The sequence below is a fragment of the Cryptomeria japonica genome, chromosome 4, assembly GCF_030272615.1.
Source record: "Cryptomeria japonica chromosome 4, Sugi_1.0, whole genome shotgun sequence".
Lineage (NCBI taxonomy): Eukaryota > Viridiplantae > Streptophyta > Pinopsida > Cupressales > Cupressaceae > Cryptomeria > Cryptomeria japonica.
In genome coordinates, this window is record NC_081408.1 from 538,496,883 (window position 1) to 538,517,701 (window position 20,819).

At 37.8% G+C, this 20,819-nt stretch overlaps 1 protein-coding gene across 9 annotated transcripts in view; it reads left to right on the top strand.

The window, feature by feature from the left end:
* Window positions 1–20,819, top strand: part of LOC131068013 (uncharacterized) — a 273,939-nt gene that overhangs the window by 211,690 nt on the left and 41,430 nt on the right. For all 9 annotated transcript variants that reach the window (XR_009111897.2, XR_009111896.2, XM_058003212.2 and 6 more), the window contains one exon: window positions 10,179–10,306. Coding sequence is in view for 7 of the 9 variants with exons in the window: in XM_058003212.2 (XP_057859195.1) it covers window positions 10,179–10,306 (128 nt within the window). In the remaining 2 variants the exon portion in view is untranslated. The remainder of the gene's footprint in view (window positions 1–10,178; window positions 10,307–20,819) is intronic.

Here is a 20,819-nt window from a genome sequence, read left to right on the forward strand (position 1 = left end):
CAGTGAAAGCTCTGCCGGTAAAACCTTAAACCAATGTCGGTAAGGGTTTACAAGAATATATGATAGCGTGTGATTACCAAGTCAATACCAATTGACTGAAACATGCTCCAGAAGCACCAATCACATTCCATAGATCCAAACATACCAGAAGTGTCCAACAGATAATCTCTTCTGCCGGTAACACTAGATCTTCTACCGGTAACCAAAACCTGTCTGTCGGTAACCTTCCATAACAGTTAGTATTGACATCAATGACAAAACATCAATGCAACACATAATCAATTCATCCATAATGCCAACAATCTCTCCCTTTAGCATTGACGGCAACACTAGATGTGAAAATCATCTAAGTACCAAGAAGTGCCAAACAAGTCTCCCCCTGTGGAAGACAACCAACAATCTGTGTGAATGATATCTTTGTAAAGTTCTGAATAGATCTCTCCCCCTAATGTATACAACTCCTTTTTCTTTATTTTCACATCAATATCTCTCCCCCTTTGACATCAATGCCAGAAATCTGACAAAAATATCAAAGCAATAATGTAAACCTCAGAATCACAAAGCTGACTACTCCCCCTGAGTAGTAGAACCACTCATTAGTGTCGGAATGAATAATATCTCTGATAATGCATGTCGGACTGATGAGAAAATTGCATCAGTCAAGTCTTTGTCGAAGGGGCAGATACCCCTAACCTGTCTGTCAAATACTCAAATGATTCCTTAGACAGCGGTTTAGTGAATATATCTGCAATCTGTTCTTTAGTGTTCACATAAACCAATTTGACTTCCTTTTCTTCTACCTTGTCCTTCAGAAAATTGTACTTTATTGATATATGCTTAGTCTTAGAGTGAAATACCGGATTCTTAGACATGTCAATAGCTGCAGAGTTATCACAGTAGATAACTACCGGTTCGCTACAATTTACCCTGATATCCTTCAACATTTGCTTCATCCACAAGACTTGAGTGCAATTAGTTGCTGCTGCAACATACTCGGCTTCTGTAGTAGATAAAGAAATGCATAACTGTTTTTTGCTGATCCATGAAACTAGTTTTTTTCCAAGAAAGAAAGCTCCACCAGAAGTGCTCTTCCTGTTATCAGTATCTCTTGCCCAATCTGAGTTAGTATATGCACATAAAGTGAAATCATCATTTTTAGAATACCATAAGTCATATTCTGTTGTTCCTTGCAAATACCAGAATATCCTCTTTACTGCAAATTCATGATTTTATTTAGGATTACTTTGATATCTTGAAACAATACTTACTGCATTCATAATATCAGGTCTAGTGATAGTCTGAGTTAGATATAACAGAGCACCAATCATAGACCTTTTCGGATTTACCAGTGTAGAAGTATCCTTGATAGATAATTTCTCACTTGTCATCATAGGAGTACTTACCAGTTTGGAATTATCCATACCAAACTTCTTCAACAATTTGTAATGTCCCCATTTTAGCAGACTTGGATTTTGTGAGATTAGCCTATTATCCTGACCCTCGTAGGCTAATGTGTTGGATAGAGGGTCTTTTTGAGGATTGGTATCATCTCCAATGTTCAGAGTGCTTCAGTTTGGTCTTCGTTTGGCATCATTCGGACATCATTTGCTCTACTTCCTATTTTTAGTAAGTCTTGGGATGTTAGAGATGGACCCCTGCTATTTTTAGTAAAGGGGGTATGGTCATATGTAGTCTCCTCATGTTAGCTCCCAGTTCAGACGACGTTTGAAAATACAAAGTATTCATGGAGATATTAATGTTTAATTGGCTCAATTAAACATTAATTATTTGGAGATTATATTATTAAGTTATAAAATGACTTTATATTATAAAGCACTTAAATGAGGGTCTATTTATCATGATAAGGGAGCCAAGTTTATTAATAATTTATGAGTACATAACCCAAGGTTTAATTACATTATTGATGCCAATGAAATATTATAACATTTTAATGTTAATTAAGAGCTTTTTGAAGAAGTTCGAACTTCTTGAGGAAATATAAGTGTGCAAAAGGAATCGAACTTCATTATGTAATTGGAGTTTTTGATTGAAGTTTCTCTGGAGCATTGAAGTGTAGAATACCAAGGGTTTCTGCAGGATTCAAGGCTTGTCGGCATTGGAGAGCATGGCTTCTTCATTGTAACAGCATATAGAGGGTGTGCAATATCATCTGATTATGCTTGTGAGAGTTGGCTTCATTCAGAAGTCAATATTGAGCTGATTGGAGGGTTTATTTCAGAGTTTGTTTGCAAATTGAAAGAGACTACAGTGCGCTACAATGCCGTGAACAGTGCGGATGAACAGTGCTCTACAGTGCCGTGAATAGTGTGCATGAACAGTGCTGTGAATAGTGCTGTGAACAGTGCGCATGAATAGTGCGCTACAGTGCCGTGAACAGTGCACATGAACAGTGCACTACAGTAGTTTGAATTCTATAGAAGGGGGGATTTAGAAAGGTGAACAGCTATATATATTTGACAAGGGCTTTGCGTATGAGGAGAATCAAACCAATATATCAAGGCAGCCATTGAAATTCCAGGTTTTCTATCTATGGTCATTGTATTAGAAAATCATTACTTCATTGCATCATTTTCTATTATGATTATATCATGAAATACTTGGAGGTTGCATATGTTTAATGGAGATATAAGTTGCATATTCCACATTCATGGTAACATTCAACATTGATCAACCACTTAGCTTTCATGCCAATTGTTTGCTTAAATGCCTAATGGCTGTAGGTATACATTGGGATGCATGACAAGTGTTGTCTTAATGTCAACTAGCTGTACTGGTTAATTTCAGTCATTACATGTGTGTGTAAAAGTCTAAAACAGCTAGTATATCATTTCTATAACAACTTTGCATTGTTAGAAGCTTTCCATAACTTCATTTGCAGCCTACAAACCCAAAGAAGACAAATAAAGAATTCACTACAGCAACTTCAAACATTGTATGCCAAGTGTTTGACAATATTCCTTGGGGTTCAAATAAGCGAAACAAGGTCAGATTAGCCAAGGGATATTACACAATTCCCTCAGATACTTAGTTTGACAGATAAAGATGCCTTTGTCAGTTTGAGTAATCTGCAAACCTAAGAAACATTTCATCTGACCAATCATGGACATTTCAAATTCATTCTTCATATTGTTAGCAAATTCCATGCATAATTTATCTTCTCCTCCAAAAATGATATCATCAACAAATACTTCAATAATCAGAATATCAACATCAGTGATCTTATAGTATAAATTACTGTGAGCACTGTCTTTAGTAAAACCAAGCTTCAAACGGCATTTATCCAACCTTGCATATCAAGCTCTAGGAGCTTGTTTCAAACCATATATAGCTTTCTTCAATCTGCAAACCATATATTTATCATCTGTCAGTGAAAATCCATCAGGCTGCTCAATGTATACTTCTTCCTCAAGTTCACCATTCAAAAATGCACATTTAACGTCCATTTGATAAAGCTTATAGTTCTTATAAGTTGCATAGGCAAGAAATAGTCTAACAGCTTCAATTCTAGCTACAGGTGCAAATGTCTCACCATAATCAATTCCTTCCATTTGTGAATATCCTTTACAAACCAATCTAGCCTTGTTTCTTACAACTTTACTATCCTCATTCAGTTTATTTCTAAAAACCCATTTAGTTCCAATAACATTCTTATTTTTAGGCCGGGGAACTAAAGTCCAAGTTTCATTCTTCTCTATCTGATCTAATTCATCTTCCATAGCCTTTAACCAATGTTTATCCTTACAAGCTTCAATAACAGTTGCCAGTTCAACTTGAGAAATAAGACATACCTCTTCATTAGCCAGTTTCCTTCTAGTCATAACTCCCTTGTTCCTATCTCCAATGATTTGATCTTCAGAATGATTTAATCTTACATACCTTGGTGTCTTCTGAACTTCAGGTTCACTACACTGATCATCAGTCACAGTTGAATTTTTTGATTGTGTTGGTGTAACTGTCTCAGCATCCTGTACCGGTTGAGCTAGTTCAGTTATGATCATTTCCACTACTGGTTCCCTGTCATATGATATAGAATGATTTTTGTACAGCTCATCCACTTTCACATTAGCACTCTCCACAATTTTCTGTAATCTTTTGTCATAACATCTATATGCTTTCCTTTGAATTGAGTAACCAAGAAATATCCCTTCATCACATCTAGGATCAAACTTTCCAATTGAATCATCTGTTTTGATATAGCATTTACTTCCAAAAATTCTGAAATATTTGACAGTAGGAGTATGTCCAAACCATAGTTCATAAGGCGTCTTACCTATTTCACCTTTGATGTGAACTATGTTGAATGTGTAGACTGTTGTACTCACTGCTTCTCTCTAGTAGATATGAGGCAATTTGGCTTCCATCATCATAGATCTTGTTGCATACAAAATGGTTTTGTTCTTTCTTTCCGCTGCATTTTGCTGAGGAGTCCTAGGTGCAGATAGTTGTCTACTGATTCCATTTGTCTCACAATAACTGTTAAATTCATGAGAAGTGAACTCACCTCCTTGATTTGATCTTAGACATTTGATTTTCAATCCAGTTTCAGTTTCAACCTTTGCTTTAAAGATCTTGAATTTCTCAAAAGCTTCAGACTTCTCCCTAAGAAAAGTCACCCACATCATTCTAGAATAGTCATCAATAATCAGCATGAAATACCTATCACCTTGAAAGCTTCTAGTCCTTGCTGGACCACATAAGTCAGTGTGAATCAAATCAAGTACATCATTAGATTTATCATGAATGTTCTTAATTTAATTTCTAACTTGCTTACCCAATTGACATTCCTTACATACCGGATTATGAGGCTTCATAATCTTAGGTATATCTCTAACTGCCTTAGTTGAACTGATCTTAACAATACAATCAAAATTAACATGACACAACCTCTTGTGCCATAACGAACTCTCATCAATATGAGCAATTAAGCATGTCTTATTACCAGTGTTCAAGTGGAAGATATTACTTCCTGTCTGAATACCGGTTGCAATCTCCAAATCAATCTTGTTAATGATTTTGCATTTTCTATCTTTAAATTGAAGTTGAAAACCCTTGTCTACCAATTGACCAACACTCAAAAGATTATGCTTTAAACCTTCTGCATAATAGACATTATCAGTATTATGCTTGTCATCCAAAGAAATAATACCTCTACCTTTGATCATACATGCTTTGTCATCTCCAAATCTGACTTGACCGCCATTGTATTCTTGCAGGGACAGAAATTTCCCTTTATCTCCAGTCATATGATGTGAGCATCCACTATCAATTACCCATTCATCCTTATCTTCAACTATTGCTGCTAGGGCCTTCTCTTCATTCTTGATATCCAGTTCGGGTTCATTTTCCTTCAAAGCATAGAACACCCATTCCTTTCCATTGCCAAATCCACTAGCAGAGTCTTCTGTCGGTTCATCCCTAGAGTCATCAGTTACTCCTTCCTCATCTGCTATGTAGCATTGTTTACTTTTCTTGAATCTATATCTGTTCTGGTTAGGCTTAAAAGATTTCTTAACTCTTTCCTCAAACCTTACATTCCTTTCAGGACATCTAGATGCAAAATGACCAATCTTATTACATGCAAAACATTTAAAAGGTGTTTTTCCTTCATACTTACTTCCAGTCGATCCTTTAGGTACTCTTCTAGCAAATAAGGCGTCAAGTTGCTCAAGTTCTTCATCTTCTTTCCTCATGTCTTCCAATTCTTGCATATAGGACTTTCCAATCACTTTTGCTGGTAGATGATGATGATGATGATGATGCATGAAAAGCAGGTTCAAACTTTAGAGCTCCAGAAGATCCAAATTCTTCAAGCTCAAAAGAAGATAATTTCCCAATCAGAATGTCTTTGTTAACTGAAGTGTTTGCCATTGATCTTAACTCATTAATTGCAGTTGCCTTCATCTTGTAAGCCGGTGGAAGGGCTCTCAAAACTTTGGAAACTATTTCATCTTCACTTAGAAATCCTCCACAACATTGAATTCCCATAACAATCTCATTTTCTCTTTCCATAAACATAGCAATTCTTTCATTTTCTTCCATTCTCAAGTTTTTATATCTTACCCGATACCCATCAAGTTTAGCAATTTTGATAGTAGGGTCACCTTCATTCAAAGTTTGCAATTTGTCCCACATAACCTTTGATGATTTATTAGTCAATACCATGATCTGTTGATCAGTAGGTGCACACAAGAGGGATTCTCTAGCTCTGCAATCATTTTCAATATTCTTATCCAAGTCTGTAGGAGCAGGATTGCCAGATGTCGGATCATAAGGTGTGTATCCTTTCCCAATGATCTCCCAAATATCCTTGCCAAGACATCTAAGATGAGTCTCCATTCGAATTTTCCATATCCCATAATTTGTTCCATCAAGCTTAGGGATTTCTCTTCTAAAAATAGTTGTTGGTGGATTAGAAGTGTTAGCTGCCATAGGATCTACCTCAAGCGGTTAAGCTTCTGCAAAAGAGGACCAAAGCTCTGATACCAATTGTTAGGATAACCGGTGAACAACTGAGAGGGGGGGTTGAATCAGTTGTTAACAGATTATAACATTTAATCCACAATACAACCTTAAACCGGAGCACATAAATATTTAAATACCGGTAAAGCAGAAACAAATGCTAGTAGACACAGATATCGGTAAACAATGTAACTCAACAATTAAACAGATAATCAATGCAAAGCAACCATACCACATAACACCATGATTTGTACGTGGAAAACCCGAAAAGAGAAAAACCACGGTGGGAAGCCTACCCATCGTCAGATGATACTTCTACAGAAAGTATGTGATACAATGAGGGACCTACACATGCAGGAAGGCACACTGCCTAGAGCGTACTGCTCATTACAAAAGAGTCTCACTGACTACAGAGGTTAAAACCACCTCAAGATAAATGGACAACAATCCAATAGAGTGAACTGCTAGAGATAGCATCTACCATGCCTGATTACAGTCTCGGTTAAGCTCAATATCGGAGGCCTTTGACCTCTTCCTTAATCCAATTCGATCCTCAATGATCGACCTAAACCTCTGCCTGAATGATATTACAATATTCGCACATTACATTATTTTCTTTTCAATCTACAATGAGATCTTACATCATTTTATACCAACCCTAAGACCTAATCCAACTAGGTCGGCCACCTAAAATATATTACAATAAGATCATTACATAAATCTATTTTACAATGATATGCCATGTCGGTTGGAGACCCAAACAACAATTACAAATCCATAAATCATCCTGAAACATCCCGGCAATGTGTAGAGTACACATTATCATGATATTGGTCCATAACCTAGATAGGCACCAGACCTATTTTGGGTCCACCACGCTAAAGCAATGTCTTCAAGCAGTTGAAGCACGATCAAAGAACATCTTCAGCATCCTGAAATCCATTTAGAAGCCGCACCAACACCACTTATGCATCTTGTCACGATTGCTCAATGAAAGCTCTGCCGGTAAAACCTTAAACCAATGCCGGTAAGGGTTTACAAGAATACATAATAGCATCCGATTAGCAAGTCAATACCAACTGACCAAAACATACCCCAGAAGCACCAATCACATTCCATAGATCCAAACATACCGGAAGTGTCCAACAGATAATCTCTTTTGTCGGTAACACTAGATCTTTTACCGATAACCAAAACCTATCTGTCGGTAACCTTCCATAACAGCTAGTGTTGACATCAATGACAAAATATCAATGCAACACATAATCAATTCATCCATAATGCCAACATATACACTAAAAGAGGGGGCGATTTTGACTAAGAGAAGGTTTTAAGGTCAAGTTGAAGACATTTTAAAAAAAATTTATCCACTTTTGAAGGCAAAATTCTGTGAAAATTCACATAGCATCAAACTAGGAATAACTTGAAAATCAGAGATGCAAGCTTAGTTCACAAATCAGACTTAAAATAGTCATTTCCAAGAGTAATGAGGGCTGTTATATATACATTCTTTAGAAGTTATCAAGTATTGCTACTCATTTGTAATTATTCTTTAAGATGTTTTCCTTGTTCTTGCAGGTCTGATACAATGTAAAGTAGTCAAGGTTTCAAAAGCATGAAAGAAGATTCAAGACATTGCAAAGATGAAGGACTTCAAGCATCTCAATCACAACAACAAGACAACATCAAGGTGGGGTTCACACTAAAAGGAAATGATGAGAAATCAAGGATTCCACAACATGAAGTCAAGAACGACACCAAGGAATGACAAGACTAAGATCATGAATAAGGGAAGATCAATCATCATCATCATCATCATCATCATATTGAGCGAATTGAATAATGTTGAGTATCAAGAGATATTGTTCAAACACTTTGTGTTGATCTATCATGTCTACAAGTGCAAACTGAGGTGGCATCCTAGTCACCACTCAACCAATCAAGAGATTCCACATCAACATGTCCAAATGCAATGCACCTGACTCATTTTATGGAGACACAAACTTTGTGATACCTACCCCCATTTTCTATTGGTTCACATTCAATATTGAGCCTAAATGTAATTTCCTCATTGGTCAAAGGGAGTTGTTTTAACAAACCCTAATTAGGGTTTTCGTCTTCTAATCTTGGCCATTGATTGTGAATCAATCTGAGCCATTCATTGTAAAGAGCAATCTATATAAGGCTCAGTTTTCTCATTTGAAAAGGAGAATAATAGAAGACAACAAGAGTAGAATAATAGATAACAGTTCATAGATAGCAATCAATAGCTAGATCATTAGGATGGAAGTTAGGTTAGGAGAAGCAAAGATTGTTGCTAAGACTTTGTTGTAAAGAGCATATGATTTCATTGAAGCTTTGGTGAATTTAATGTGTTATTTCAACAAGTTGTGTGGTCTCTACTTCTCAATTCATTTTCATGTTGTTTAGATGAATGAAAGAACCTTGTGTATGATCAATGGTGAAAGTCATATATCCATACCACTAACAATTCGCTGGTTGTAAGTTTGCCTTGTGTGGTCAACTGGAATCCTTAAATAAGCTTAACTTCAATTGCTATTCACACTCTAATATGCATTGCCTTGATTGTATCCTTGTTGATAGTGATTTGAACATCATTTTTGCTTTCTTTAGAAGATCGCACTAAGCTTTGTGGAGTTGTTGCTTTGCATGACAAAGTAAGGTTTAGTCGAGTTTCACCAAAGATTGTCCATCATTCCTATATTTTTAGGATTATAATAGACTTCTCGAATCCTATGTCTTTTGCCATTTTTTTTCCAAGTAAGTAGTTAGAATCTAAGTTCCAACAACATCCAAATGTTCAACATTCAAGTATTCAATGTAAGTCCCCTTGGATTACCAGCAATCACATCAACCAATTGAGCTATCTACACGTCAAAACCTGACTATAGAAACCTTGGAGTCATCTTGGTTGATCATATAATTTAGCATCCAAGAAGATTTTGATCAACAGAGGATAGAATAATTTTGGTATTTTATTCTGTGTTTTAAGTGCATAAAAAACACACCAACACACTTGTCACTATCTTGCTCACTTGAAGGTCTTTCATTGCTTCCTTGACTTCCATCTCAATGGCCTCTTCTTTTTGTGCAATGCATGAAAAGTCATCATCTGACTAGAAACCAACCAAATGTGTGGAACTTTTATCAATGTCAAAAGGTTATATCATTGTGGTTTTTGCTAGAAAATCTCAAAAGTATAAAATTTTCAAGGGCAGAATCAAGTTTCTAAACGAATCAGGATTGTTTATCTAGCATCAGTTACGAGCCTTCAATCTGTCTGAGTACCTCCAAGTACAATCTCAGTTTGATTAAGGCTGCCTTAAAAAAAGTTAGAGTCTTCATAGTGGAGTACATAATCTGTTGATATCACCATGAACCTAGGAATCCTAAACTATGCTCAAATATGTCTTAATAGAGATTTGGATAAGACACTTCTAGACAGCCTCATTCTATGTGTACTGGTGAAAAGCATAAGAACCTTTGATGCTCTGCATTAACCAAATGCCTATTGAGGCTTCAATCATGATACTCTAAGAGACCAAAATTAAATGCCAAATATGATCTTTGTAAATTATGATTTTGAAACATGTTTATGTCAATTTCCAAATTATGTTATGATTGCCTTTTGCATAGCATGCAATAGATTTGTTACAAATCCTTCACATTCTTTGCAGTGACCAAGGATGATCAAGGGGTCCTTTGGGTGGATGATAGTAAGGCAACAAATGTGGAAGCAACATATGCAGGTCTTGAGGGACTAAGGGGCCAGCCTTCAGTTGTCCTTCTTGGAGGGATAGCTAAGGTAACATGTCTTATCCTATCAAGAACAATTTTATCTTTTTTTACTTTTATCCTTTTAAATAGTTTTTACTTTGTTTGAGACTGCCTAGCTTATTGACTTCGCTTTGAATTGGGGTTTGTTTACATTTGTTGCAAGTTCAATAGCTAAGAAATTCTTTTTCTTAAAACATTATATCTTTTTTTTCCAAAAGCTCATCTTATAAAAAATCAGGGAGAAAAATGATTATTACAGCTGAACAATTGTTATAGCTACCATTCAGGTGGTTGGACCACTGGTTGTGATGCTACTAAAAATCCTGCAACCAACAGCAACCACTAAAAACTCAAATCTTTTTTCTTTCCTTTTAAATACAATTCCATCTTTGCTGTTAAACTTTCCCAGTGTCCACAATTCATGAAGCACCTTTTATTAAGCATTTAATACAAAGAAAAGGTACTTTTGAAAAAGCTTTACATAATTTTCAACGAGAAATATAAGAAGGAACTTTTATAAAAGTCAATAATCTGAAATTACAATACATCAAATCTAAAAACAAACTTTACAGAACCTGAAATTGCAAGCTCTGTAAAGAGCAATGTGTGCCCAATTTTTGTCCAAATGCAAGGTGCGCAATTGGAATCCTTATACCAATCTGTTTTCAATATTTAGAGTAAATTCTCAATTGATCTTACAACTTCAATGAGGCCACAATGGTATCTACTTTTCGGTGCACCTAAAAGAAAAAAGAATCAACAATGAAAAATGAATTAGCTAGCTGAGATTCATTTGGAAGAGAAATTCCTTTCCAGCTTCAGTAAGGCTTGAACATCTGAAGGTTGAAAGGTTTGTTCATGCAGAGATTGACTGCAATTCTCGCTGAAGCATTGTTGAAAAATATGCACACCCTGCAGATGAGCTTCTCTCCAAACCCCAGCCACTTGGAGAATGTCAAATATAAATGCCATTTGAATATGCAATTTGCTTTCTCAAAGTCAAGCTTGATCATCATCACTTTCTAGTTGTGGAAACTTTAGTTCATTCTAGAGCCTTCACAACCAGAATAGGTTACCAAGAACTAATCTTTCCTTGTGAAAGAAACTCTGCTTCTTTCTAATCATTCCTTGAGCTATATTTTTTACCGTTGACCTATTGCTTTGAGTCTTTGAAAATCTTTTCGTTTGCCACATTAAGCAGAGTAATTGTTTAATGACTAGCTATCTGATCCTGTTTGGGTTCCTTGGGAATCAGCTTCATCTGTCCGATATTAACCTATTGGGATAGGCTACATTATTTTTTGTTTGTACATAATAAACAGATCTTTGGTTGAATACCTTATGGCTTTGAAGAACTTCCCAGCTTTCATGGAGAAGTGTGTTGTTCTTAGCTCTGCAAAGTTCGACTTATCCAGATTTCTTGGCTCTTATCAGGTCAATTTTTGTTCATCATTTCAAGGCTTCTCTTCTATCATGTCTTCGGGCACAACACAGTTATTAAAATATTTATGGACTGAACTAACATTTGGCAAATCCTTAAGAATTGATAATAGTTGCCTTCAACTTTTTTTATCATTTTGTAAATATGATTTATGCTAGCCATTTAAACAGCTAAATTTAGTAATCTATTGATCCTTTATGCTTGGATTTAAATAGCTCTCTAAACTAACATGTTGCTGTACTACTCTACCAAGTGACTCCCCAACACTTAAACACATTCTTCTCCATGTTTCCAAATGGAGAGTGATCTGATGCACAAGTGGAATTGAGAGGGAAATTCCAAAAATAGAATTAAATCATATTATAGTAATTCATTATATTAGGATCAGGTGTCTTGCAAAGCCCTAGGAACAAACTGTAATTATTTAATGTTGCATATGTTGTAATGTTGGGCCTGCTTCAAATAGGGCACTCCATGTGGCCAGAAGATTTCAAACACTTATTCAAGTGGTTATGATGGATGTAAGAGTGTGTAAGGGGGGCTTAAGGGGGTCACAAAGTAGATTTGAAAGAGCATCTTGGATTGCCTATTTTGTGCGATGTTTGAGAGCATTTTAAAGGGGCGTTACACTTCCAAGTTGGTGCTAGGTTTGACTTATTGACTTGTCAAACAAGAGGTTACAATTACATTCATTTATACATGTCAGAGCATCTCTAAATGGGTCTGAAGTGGACCACCCAAATTGAACAATTAAAAGGTGGACTTTTACATGTTCGGTGTTGCATTATATTTCAGGATTGTTGACTACTCATGATGGGAATTGGAATTTATCCCACGGTTTTGTTGAAACTACAAGTGGTTTATACGATGGGAAAATTCTCTATATATAGGTTTTGGGATAGTGGATTGAGATCTTTTTAGGACTTTGCAGATTTTGAGTTTGAAACTAAGTTTCAACATGCTATAGGAGTGTTGACATAGGGGCTACATCGTTAGTGAAGGTTCTCATTGTATTGTAAGCTTTATTTTGCAGTAATATACTAAGGTTTGCTTTTGTTGTTGGATTTCTTACTTAAAAGAGTTTTTCAAAGAAAATGTTGTGTTATGTGCTCTTATATTTATCATTTATCTTCCTCTATCTTGTTCTAAGTCTCACTAAGACATTCTTTGGTTTTAGATCAGCAAGCTTCACTATGTTTTGTTTGTGTTATCAAGTTCTATTTTGACCTTGGTACACTTGTGGGTTCCGTCCTAGTATCGGTTTGGTGTGGGTTCATCCTTGGGTATTGCCTGGACATAGCCAACAGTATGAGGTGTCTAGTATAGGTAGGAATTGATGATTTCCTTTCCTATTCATGATGTATGGGTAGACTATATTACTTGTTAGATTGAACTTTGTTGGAAGGTAATGTTGGCATTGAATTGTCATTGATGTCAACATGTGTGTGTGCAGGGCTGAGTTGATGAAGTTGCAAAGATACATACACGACATTCACTGGACGAAGATGTAGTAGGCATGTAGAGTTGATTGATGTCAACAGTGGAGATGCTGCAATGGACAAAGATGTAGAGATGATAAGCGCCATAAATGCCATGAGCAGCTTGAAGAAGAATGTGCAAGTGATAGCTCCACACTCACTGGAATGTAGAGACATGTAGGACACACACTGAATGGAGAGACAGAGAGATGCAAAGGCATGAAGACACATCACAATGGCAAGTTCAGTGATGCAGCAATGATGAACATCCCAGAGGAAGATCAAAGTTGCTGATATAGTGTTATATCTAGGTAGCAAAGTTGTGCAGGTTAAATTAGTAAATCAGTAGACATGGAGGTTGATAAAGGTGGATAGAGGACCAAGGGCATAAGTACTACTGCAGCATCATATAACACGCCATCTTATACGCACAAGTAGATACAGAAGGCAGGCCTGAAATGTTCTAAGAGGACTAGTATTTGGATGAAGAAGACAAAGGGCAATGCAGTAGTGAAGGCATCAAGCAAACCGGTTTGAATCAGGAAAGGTGTAACTGCAGATGTCAATAACACGCGACTGAGTTGTCAATAATACGCAGGTTATCGTTATCGCTATGACCAAAGGGCTGCTGTGTACTATGACAGGAAGTGTCAATAACACGATGGTTAAGTGACCGGGGTTGTCAATAACAAGATTGGTTGGTCGTACTGGTCTCGCGGCATAGGATGTCAATAACGCACAGGTTATGTGATCCCTGCTATCCTGCAACAAGAAACACCTAAGGCAAAACCTCAGTGGGCTAGTTGCTAAAGTGTGACGGAGATGTCAATAACATAGGTTATGTTGCTTGGCTTATCTCGTGTAGGTTAAGAAGTTACACACAGGTGACATGGGATAACAAAGTAAAGCGAAGGACATTAAGGAAACCCTTATCCCGCGAGGGTTTACAACAACAAGAAAGGTGTCGCGGGATTAGAGTATAAAGGAAGAGGAAAGGTTTCCTTATCCCGCACGTCTTCGTGGGGATAAGGAAAGGGCCACGGAATAAGAAGCTTGTCAAGGGAAGACAAAGCTTATCCTGCATCAAAGGAGCAATGAAACACAAGCAACATAGGTTAAAGAAGAATGCTTTGCTAGCATGAAGAAAGGTTATCCCACGAAGTGAAACAGGGTTAAGGAGTGTACCACGAGAGAAGGACAAGCAAAGGACAAAAGGGAGAATTCTTATCCTGCATGAGTTAAGAGGCACACAAAATGTTGCGCGGGCTAACAAAAGCAAAGGCACACCACACAAAGATAATGAAGGCTTATCCTGCATAGGCTTATCCGACACAGGTAACTTGGACATGCAGATGGCCTTGCGGGGCACGAAGATAGTGGCCCTCGAGATGTAGAGATCCATGTGGCGGTCAACCAAGTTTGACCAGATCACCTGGATGACGATTAAGAAGATTTCTGATGCCACGAATGCTTGCCGATAGACTCTAAGGCATATAACATGAAGATCTGCCACAATATGAAGTTCAAAAGATCTGAGAAGCCCGATAGTCCACATGGACGTTGACCAAGTTTGACCCGACAACGTGGCATGTCCGAGCGAATCAGAGGTCACCTGTCGAAAAGATGAAAGGATAATTTGCCGACAAAATTGAAGCTTGTGATCGACTTTGCAGCCATGTCTGCAAGTTGATAGACTCGGATGTCCACAAGGATGCTGATTAGGATTGACCGAGCGACTTGGACGATGATAATGAAGATATGTGGCTTCCAGAGGTTGAAGAATGAAATCTGATATGCTGAAGTTGGTGACGATGGATTTCAATGTGGTAGTTGTCAAACTTCTCAAAGAGGACGAAAGATGCATTAATGACGAACCTGTTGCAGTTTTTTGATGGGTTCAAGATGATCAACAGTGGTTGGATCCGACTTGTGGGACAGATTGAGCTTGCTAAAAATAGCAACCCAGGTACAACGAACAGTGTGTGAACAAAGGGAAGTGTTCAGTACAGGTAATCCAATATGATACGGTGGAGATCATCAGCAACTCAATACAGAGTCATTCAATGCAGGTGTTGAATCCAAAAAAGTTAGATCAAATCTAAATACAGAGAACAATCAAAAGACAAGGAGAATGCATTTATGGATGGCGACTATCTGTCTGAGTGGTGTACAGAGAATCTGATCAGTAAGCAAACACAATCTCTCAGAGGTCGAGGAGATTAGATTTTGAATCTATTCTTGGAGGGAAATCTTGCAGATACAGAGCTGACCGAATGGAGAGGCATCTGATGCGATTCGACATGAGTAGTTGAGGCAGTTGAGATGGGAGAGTTGTGTGGACAAGTGACAGAGTAGGCAGAGTAGAACAGAGGGATGATGTGGCGCATGGAACCGTCGTGATGACAATGTTGATCAAGTCCTCTTGTATCAACGACTCATATTCAAAGTTGATCATGAACACAAGTTAGCTATTTGTGTGTCTGGGGACTCAGATTGCCAAATGGACCGGCTGAATGAACGATCTGCATCGTGCATAGGAAATTGTACAGACTATGTGGCATGACAACGAGGAAGAACAACAGTTGTCCTATATGTGATGAGTTATGATCCAATCAGCCTCCTGGAGGTAAAGGCTGAATACAAAAACATAGACTTGTCGGCATAGTGAGTGTTGATGGAAGTTGGACAAGTGTGTGCTGCTGTGGAGAAGAAAAGAAGCTCAGGAGAGAACAGAGAGTGGTGCTGAGTGGTTGTAGAGTGAAAGTGTAGAGAGCAAAACAGAGTGAAAACGCAGAGAGCAAAAAAGAGAGAAAGCAACAGAGACCAAGTGAGAGAGCAACAAAAGCCAGAGTGTGTAGAGCCAAGGCAGAAAGGCAGGAAGGCAAAGGACAAGAAGTGATCTGAGCAGAAGACAAAGAGAAAAGAGCAGAGACAGATAGAGAGAAAAGCACATAGAAGAAGAGATCAGATCAATAAGGTGTTGCAAAACCTCATTTGCAACAAGGTATATAACATGTATTTGTAATTACATTCATTGTAATCTCTGAGTGGGTGCTCAAAGAAGGGTTAGGTGCTCCTTTGAGTAGAAGCTCAATAATTGTAGGGTTTGGTGCTTCTTGGGTTGGTGCCCATAAAAGTTGTAACCAATGATTTCATTGTGAGGCTGGATTGGAATAGTAGACTCTGGTAGCTATTCTCACCGAGTTTTTTCCCACATTGGTTTTTGCTCGTATAATCTTGTGTTATGGGTATGCCTCATGTGCGTGTGTGTGTTGATATGTTAAATATCTCTGCTCATGGCTTTGTGATTAATATTGCTTAGATCTTTAGAAGGCAAAAGTTTTTATTGATTACCATTGATTCACCCCCCTCTTAGTGGTCCATTGTGTTCCTTCAATTGGTATCAGAGCCCTAGGTTCCCTAGTTGAAAAGCTTTCTCTAGCTTGGGTAGATTCTGGTGTGTGAGCACAATGGTTAAGTTTGAGTCAATTCCTGCACCTATGTTTGATGGCTCAAAATATTACATTTGGTCTTGTAGAATGGAAGTCTATTTGTCTGCCTTAGGTTATGATGTTTGGATGTCAGTTGTAAATGGTTACTTTGATCCTAGTTGTCCTCCTCCTGATCTTGAAGCAAAAAGAAGATATGAGTGCAATGCTGAAGCAATGAAGACTATCCTCAGTGGATTATCTGATGATGTGTCTTCAAAGGTGGATAGATGCAAGTCTGCAAAAAGCATATGGGACAGACTGAAGAAACTCTATGGAGATGAACCTTGCACCACTGAATCAGATTGTGGAAGCAAGAAGATTTATGTAGAAGATAATTGTACAAATGATAAAAGCAGACCTCTTAGTTGCTGCAATGAATATAAAAATGAATCACATCTATTCATGGCACAAGGGACACAAGATGAGGAGAGAACATCTTGATGTGATAGTGCATCACAATCCTGCAGATAAGATCCTTTTGGCAGTGATGGAGAAGAAGAAGAAGTTGATGTTGAAGTGGATCTTGAGGGTGAGTTGGTAAGTGCCCTTGAAGAATTGAAAAATGTTAGAAAAGAATTTAAGAATTATAAGAAGACAATCCAAGAAGAATGTGATCAGTTGAGAAAATGTCTTGAAGAGTCAAATAAGAATATCAGCATATTGACAACTCAACTAGAAGAAGCCAAAGGCATGTTTGAGGAAATAAAATCAGTTTTTGATGCCAAGAAAAGATGTGAGGAGTTAGAGTTGGAAGTGGAGACAAAGGGAAAGGAGTGTAAGAAGCTAAAGAGGAAATAGAAAAGCTCACAATAGAGCTTGAGAAGTGTCAAGATGAGCTCAAACTGAGGAAGAAGTATGATGTTGGCACCAAAGCACTGGATGAAATGTTGAGTAAACAAAAGCACTCAAAAGATACCATCAGATTAGGATGTGAGGTTGGAAAATGTTCTACCATTGGAGAATCATCAAAATGTGAGATAAATTTTGTCTCTTCAAATGATAATGATAGTAGGCAAACTTTCACAGTCAGAAATGCTCCAAGGAAGAAGATTGACTTGACCACTACTGCTGAAAGTTTGAAGACTCAGACTACTGCAACAAAGAAGAATAAGGTAGATCCAAAAGGAAAAAGCAAGTTGAAGGATGATGGTTCCATCAGAGATGAGATCACAAGAAAGTCTAGAAGAAGAAGATCAAACAATGCTGCTGCACACAAGACCGAGAATAGGAGAAAATCAAGACATATGTTTGCTGCAAATGAGCATCCCAAGATCAGCAACAAAGGAAGAAGGAATGGAGCAAACAAGCCTGCAAGATCTCCACATGTTTGGCAAAATAAATTTGTAAGTTATAAGCCATCCTTCTCTGGTTATTGTTTCTCATGTAAAAGTTATGGCCATAGGGCAAGTAAATGTAGGAAAGGGTCTAGGATAGGTCAAGTTGCTGATTCTAGAAATAAAATTGTAGTTTGCCAAAAATGTAATGAATATGGACACAATATGTCAAGTTGTAGACACATGCATAGATTTGCTCCCATCTATGATAGAAAGAGTCCGTTTGCTGCTTCTAGAAATGTAAATATTTTATGTTATAATTGCAATAATATTGGTCATAGGAGTCATGCATGTAGAAAGAAAAGTTTTCAGTCATATGGCAGCCCCTATACTTCCTCCTTCAATAAAAGTGCAAGGTATAGCAACTATGGTCAGCATGGAAGAGGTGATAGAATGTATGAGAAACAAAGATTTGCATGCAACAAAATCAGAAGTGCTCCAAGAAGGTCAAGAAATTCTTTTGTTCCATCAGCTAGCCAAAATGGCATGGTTTGGAGAAGAAGAACGAATCAGATTGATAGAAGGCCTTCCAATCCTTTGTTTAGAAAGAACATAGTGTGCTACAGCTGCAACAAGTTTGGCCACACAACAAAATACTGTAGATCAAGGGTGGTTAGGCATAGGAAGATGATGAATGCTGCTCCAAAAGTTGCAAATAAGAGTTAGAGGGATGTATGGAGGAGAAAGTGCAACCAAGGAGGTGAGAACGGTGTTGTGACGTTTTCACACATCGCCCCATTGCAAATGGGGACCCATGTTTTTTTTGCTTTTTAGGGTTTGTTCTTTAGGTTTTTTAGGGTTTTGTTAGCTAGCCTTTGCATTTTGAACGTCGCCTAGGGGATCACATGGATAAGTAAGTCCGGCTTGAGTAAGGTCCTGATCCTGAAATTTGGCTAAGTCTGGAATGTCCTGATCCTGAAATTTGGCTAAATCTGGAATGTCCTGATCCTGAAATTTGACTAAGTCTGGAAACTGAAAAACCTCCAAAAACTAGATTTTGCAATATAACTCCTGGAGGTCTGAAACCACTCTCAAACATCCTGAAAGTATATATGGAATATAACTTAAAGTATAAGAAAGAAGAAACATAGAGGGAAATGTCACTTATACTTATAGAGAGTGCGAAAAGTCAAATTTCGCTCGTGTCCTTCTCCAAGGGTCCAGAGCGAAAAGCGCTCCTGTCCCTCTCCAAGGGACCAAGGCGAATCGCTCGTGTCCCTCACCAAGGGTCCAGAGCGAAAATGCTTAGTTGAGCCATTCCTGACCTTGTTTGGACGAATCGAGATATCAAAGGCATGGTGAAGGACGAAATGAGCATGATAGAACATCCAGACTTGATCAAAAACAATGAAATGATGAAGTTTTTACCTAGAGGGTCAAATTCGCTCCTGTCCCTCACTGAAGGACCAGAGCGAAATTCTTCATAAGGTACGATCTGGGCAAAGATCAAGCAAGTTTTATGTTTGAAGGCAAGGAAGGAGGTGAAATGAACTCATTGAAGATAAATTGAAGATTACCAAATGCCAACAAAGGACCAAAATGCTTAAGTTCGCTCCTGTCCCTCAGGAAGGGACCAGAGCGATTTTTGTCTAAGACAAATTTCTTGCTAAATTACAATCAAACCCAAGGCATGGATGAATGGAATGGAACATTACGAGACCATTGAAGATAAATTTGGAAGCTGGCGAAGTGTGATGGAGACTACAAGTACAAATTCGCTCCTGTCCCTCTCCAAGGGACTAGGGCGATATCTTAGTTATGTTGCCTTTTCCTCCAAATTCAAGACACTTCAAGGCGAAGTACAAGGTGGCAAAGACATTTTAAGACATCTCCATCAAGCGCAAAGCATCAAAAATTGCCAAAGATGAAGGATTTGCACCAAGACATCTAATTCGCTCCTGTCCCTCAGGAAGGGACCAGAGCGATATTTCCATAAAGGCATAGATTTCAAAAGTTAAGCAAGTGTCAAGCGACCAAGGGGATCAAAAAGACTACGTTTTACACGATGAGGACAATTGTAAGTTGGAGAACGCAAGCATGAACCCAAAGACTTGAAGTTCGCTCCTGTCCCTCTCCAAGGGACCAGAGCGATGTTTATTATATTAGCCAAATCCCTCAAAAATCACGTTAAGTCAAGGTTTTGCGGGGTCATACAAGGTCTAAGATGTCTTTTGAAGATGATATACAAAGGTTTTTGACGTCAAAATGTTATCAATTGAGCGAAGGAGCCTATATCGCTCCTGTCCTTTAGACAAGGACCAAAGCGATTTCTATTAAAACACTCATGCTCCTTCAAAATCAAGACAATGCAAGGGTGGGCAAGATCGAGGACGCCATTTGAAAGATAATGAACGAGGAACAAAGGTTGAAAGGTGGCAAATTCTAGCTAGAACACATGGATCGCTCCTGTCCCTCTCCAAGGGACCAGGGCGATATCACATCTTAAAGACATTCCTTCGCACAAACAAGTCAATCAAACTTGAAGGACCCAGCTAAAATGCCGATTTGAACGTAAGGATCAAGATTTTGGACGTCGAAAATGCAAGGATCAAGACCAAATTGATGGATCGCTCCTGTCCCTCATTCAGGGACCAGGGCGATGAGGTACGTATTATTTCATTTTCAAAAATTTGGCGCTCAAACACATTTCTTTAAATTTATTTTAAATGCTAAAATCGATGGATTGCAAATTTAATTAAAAATGGCATTTAAAATTTGCGCTTGATATTTATTAATTATTTTTGCCTTTATAAAAATCGAAATTTATTAATTTAAATAATAAAGGCATTTAATAATT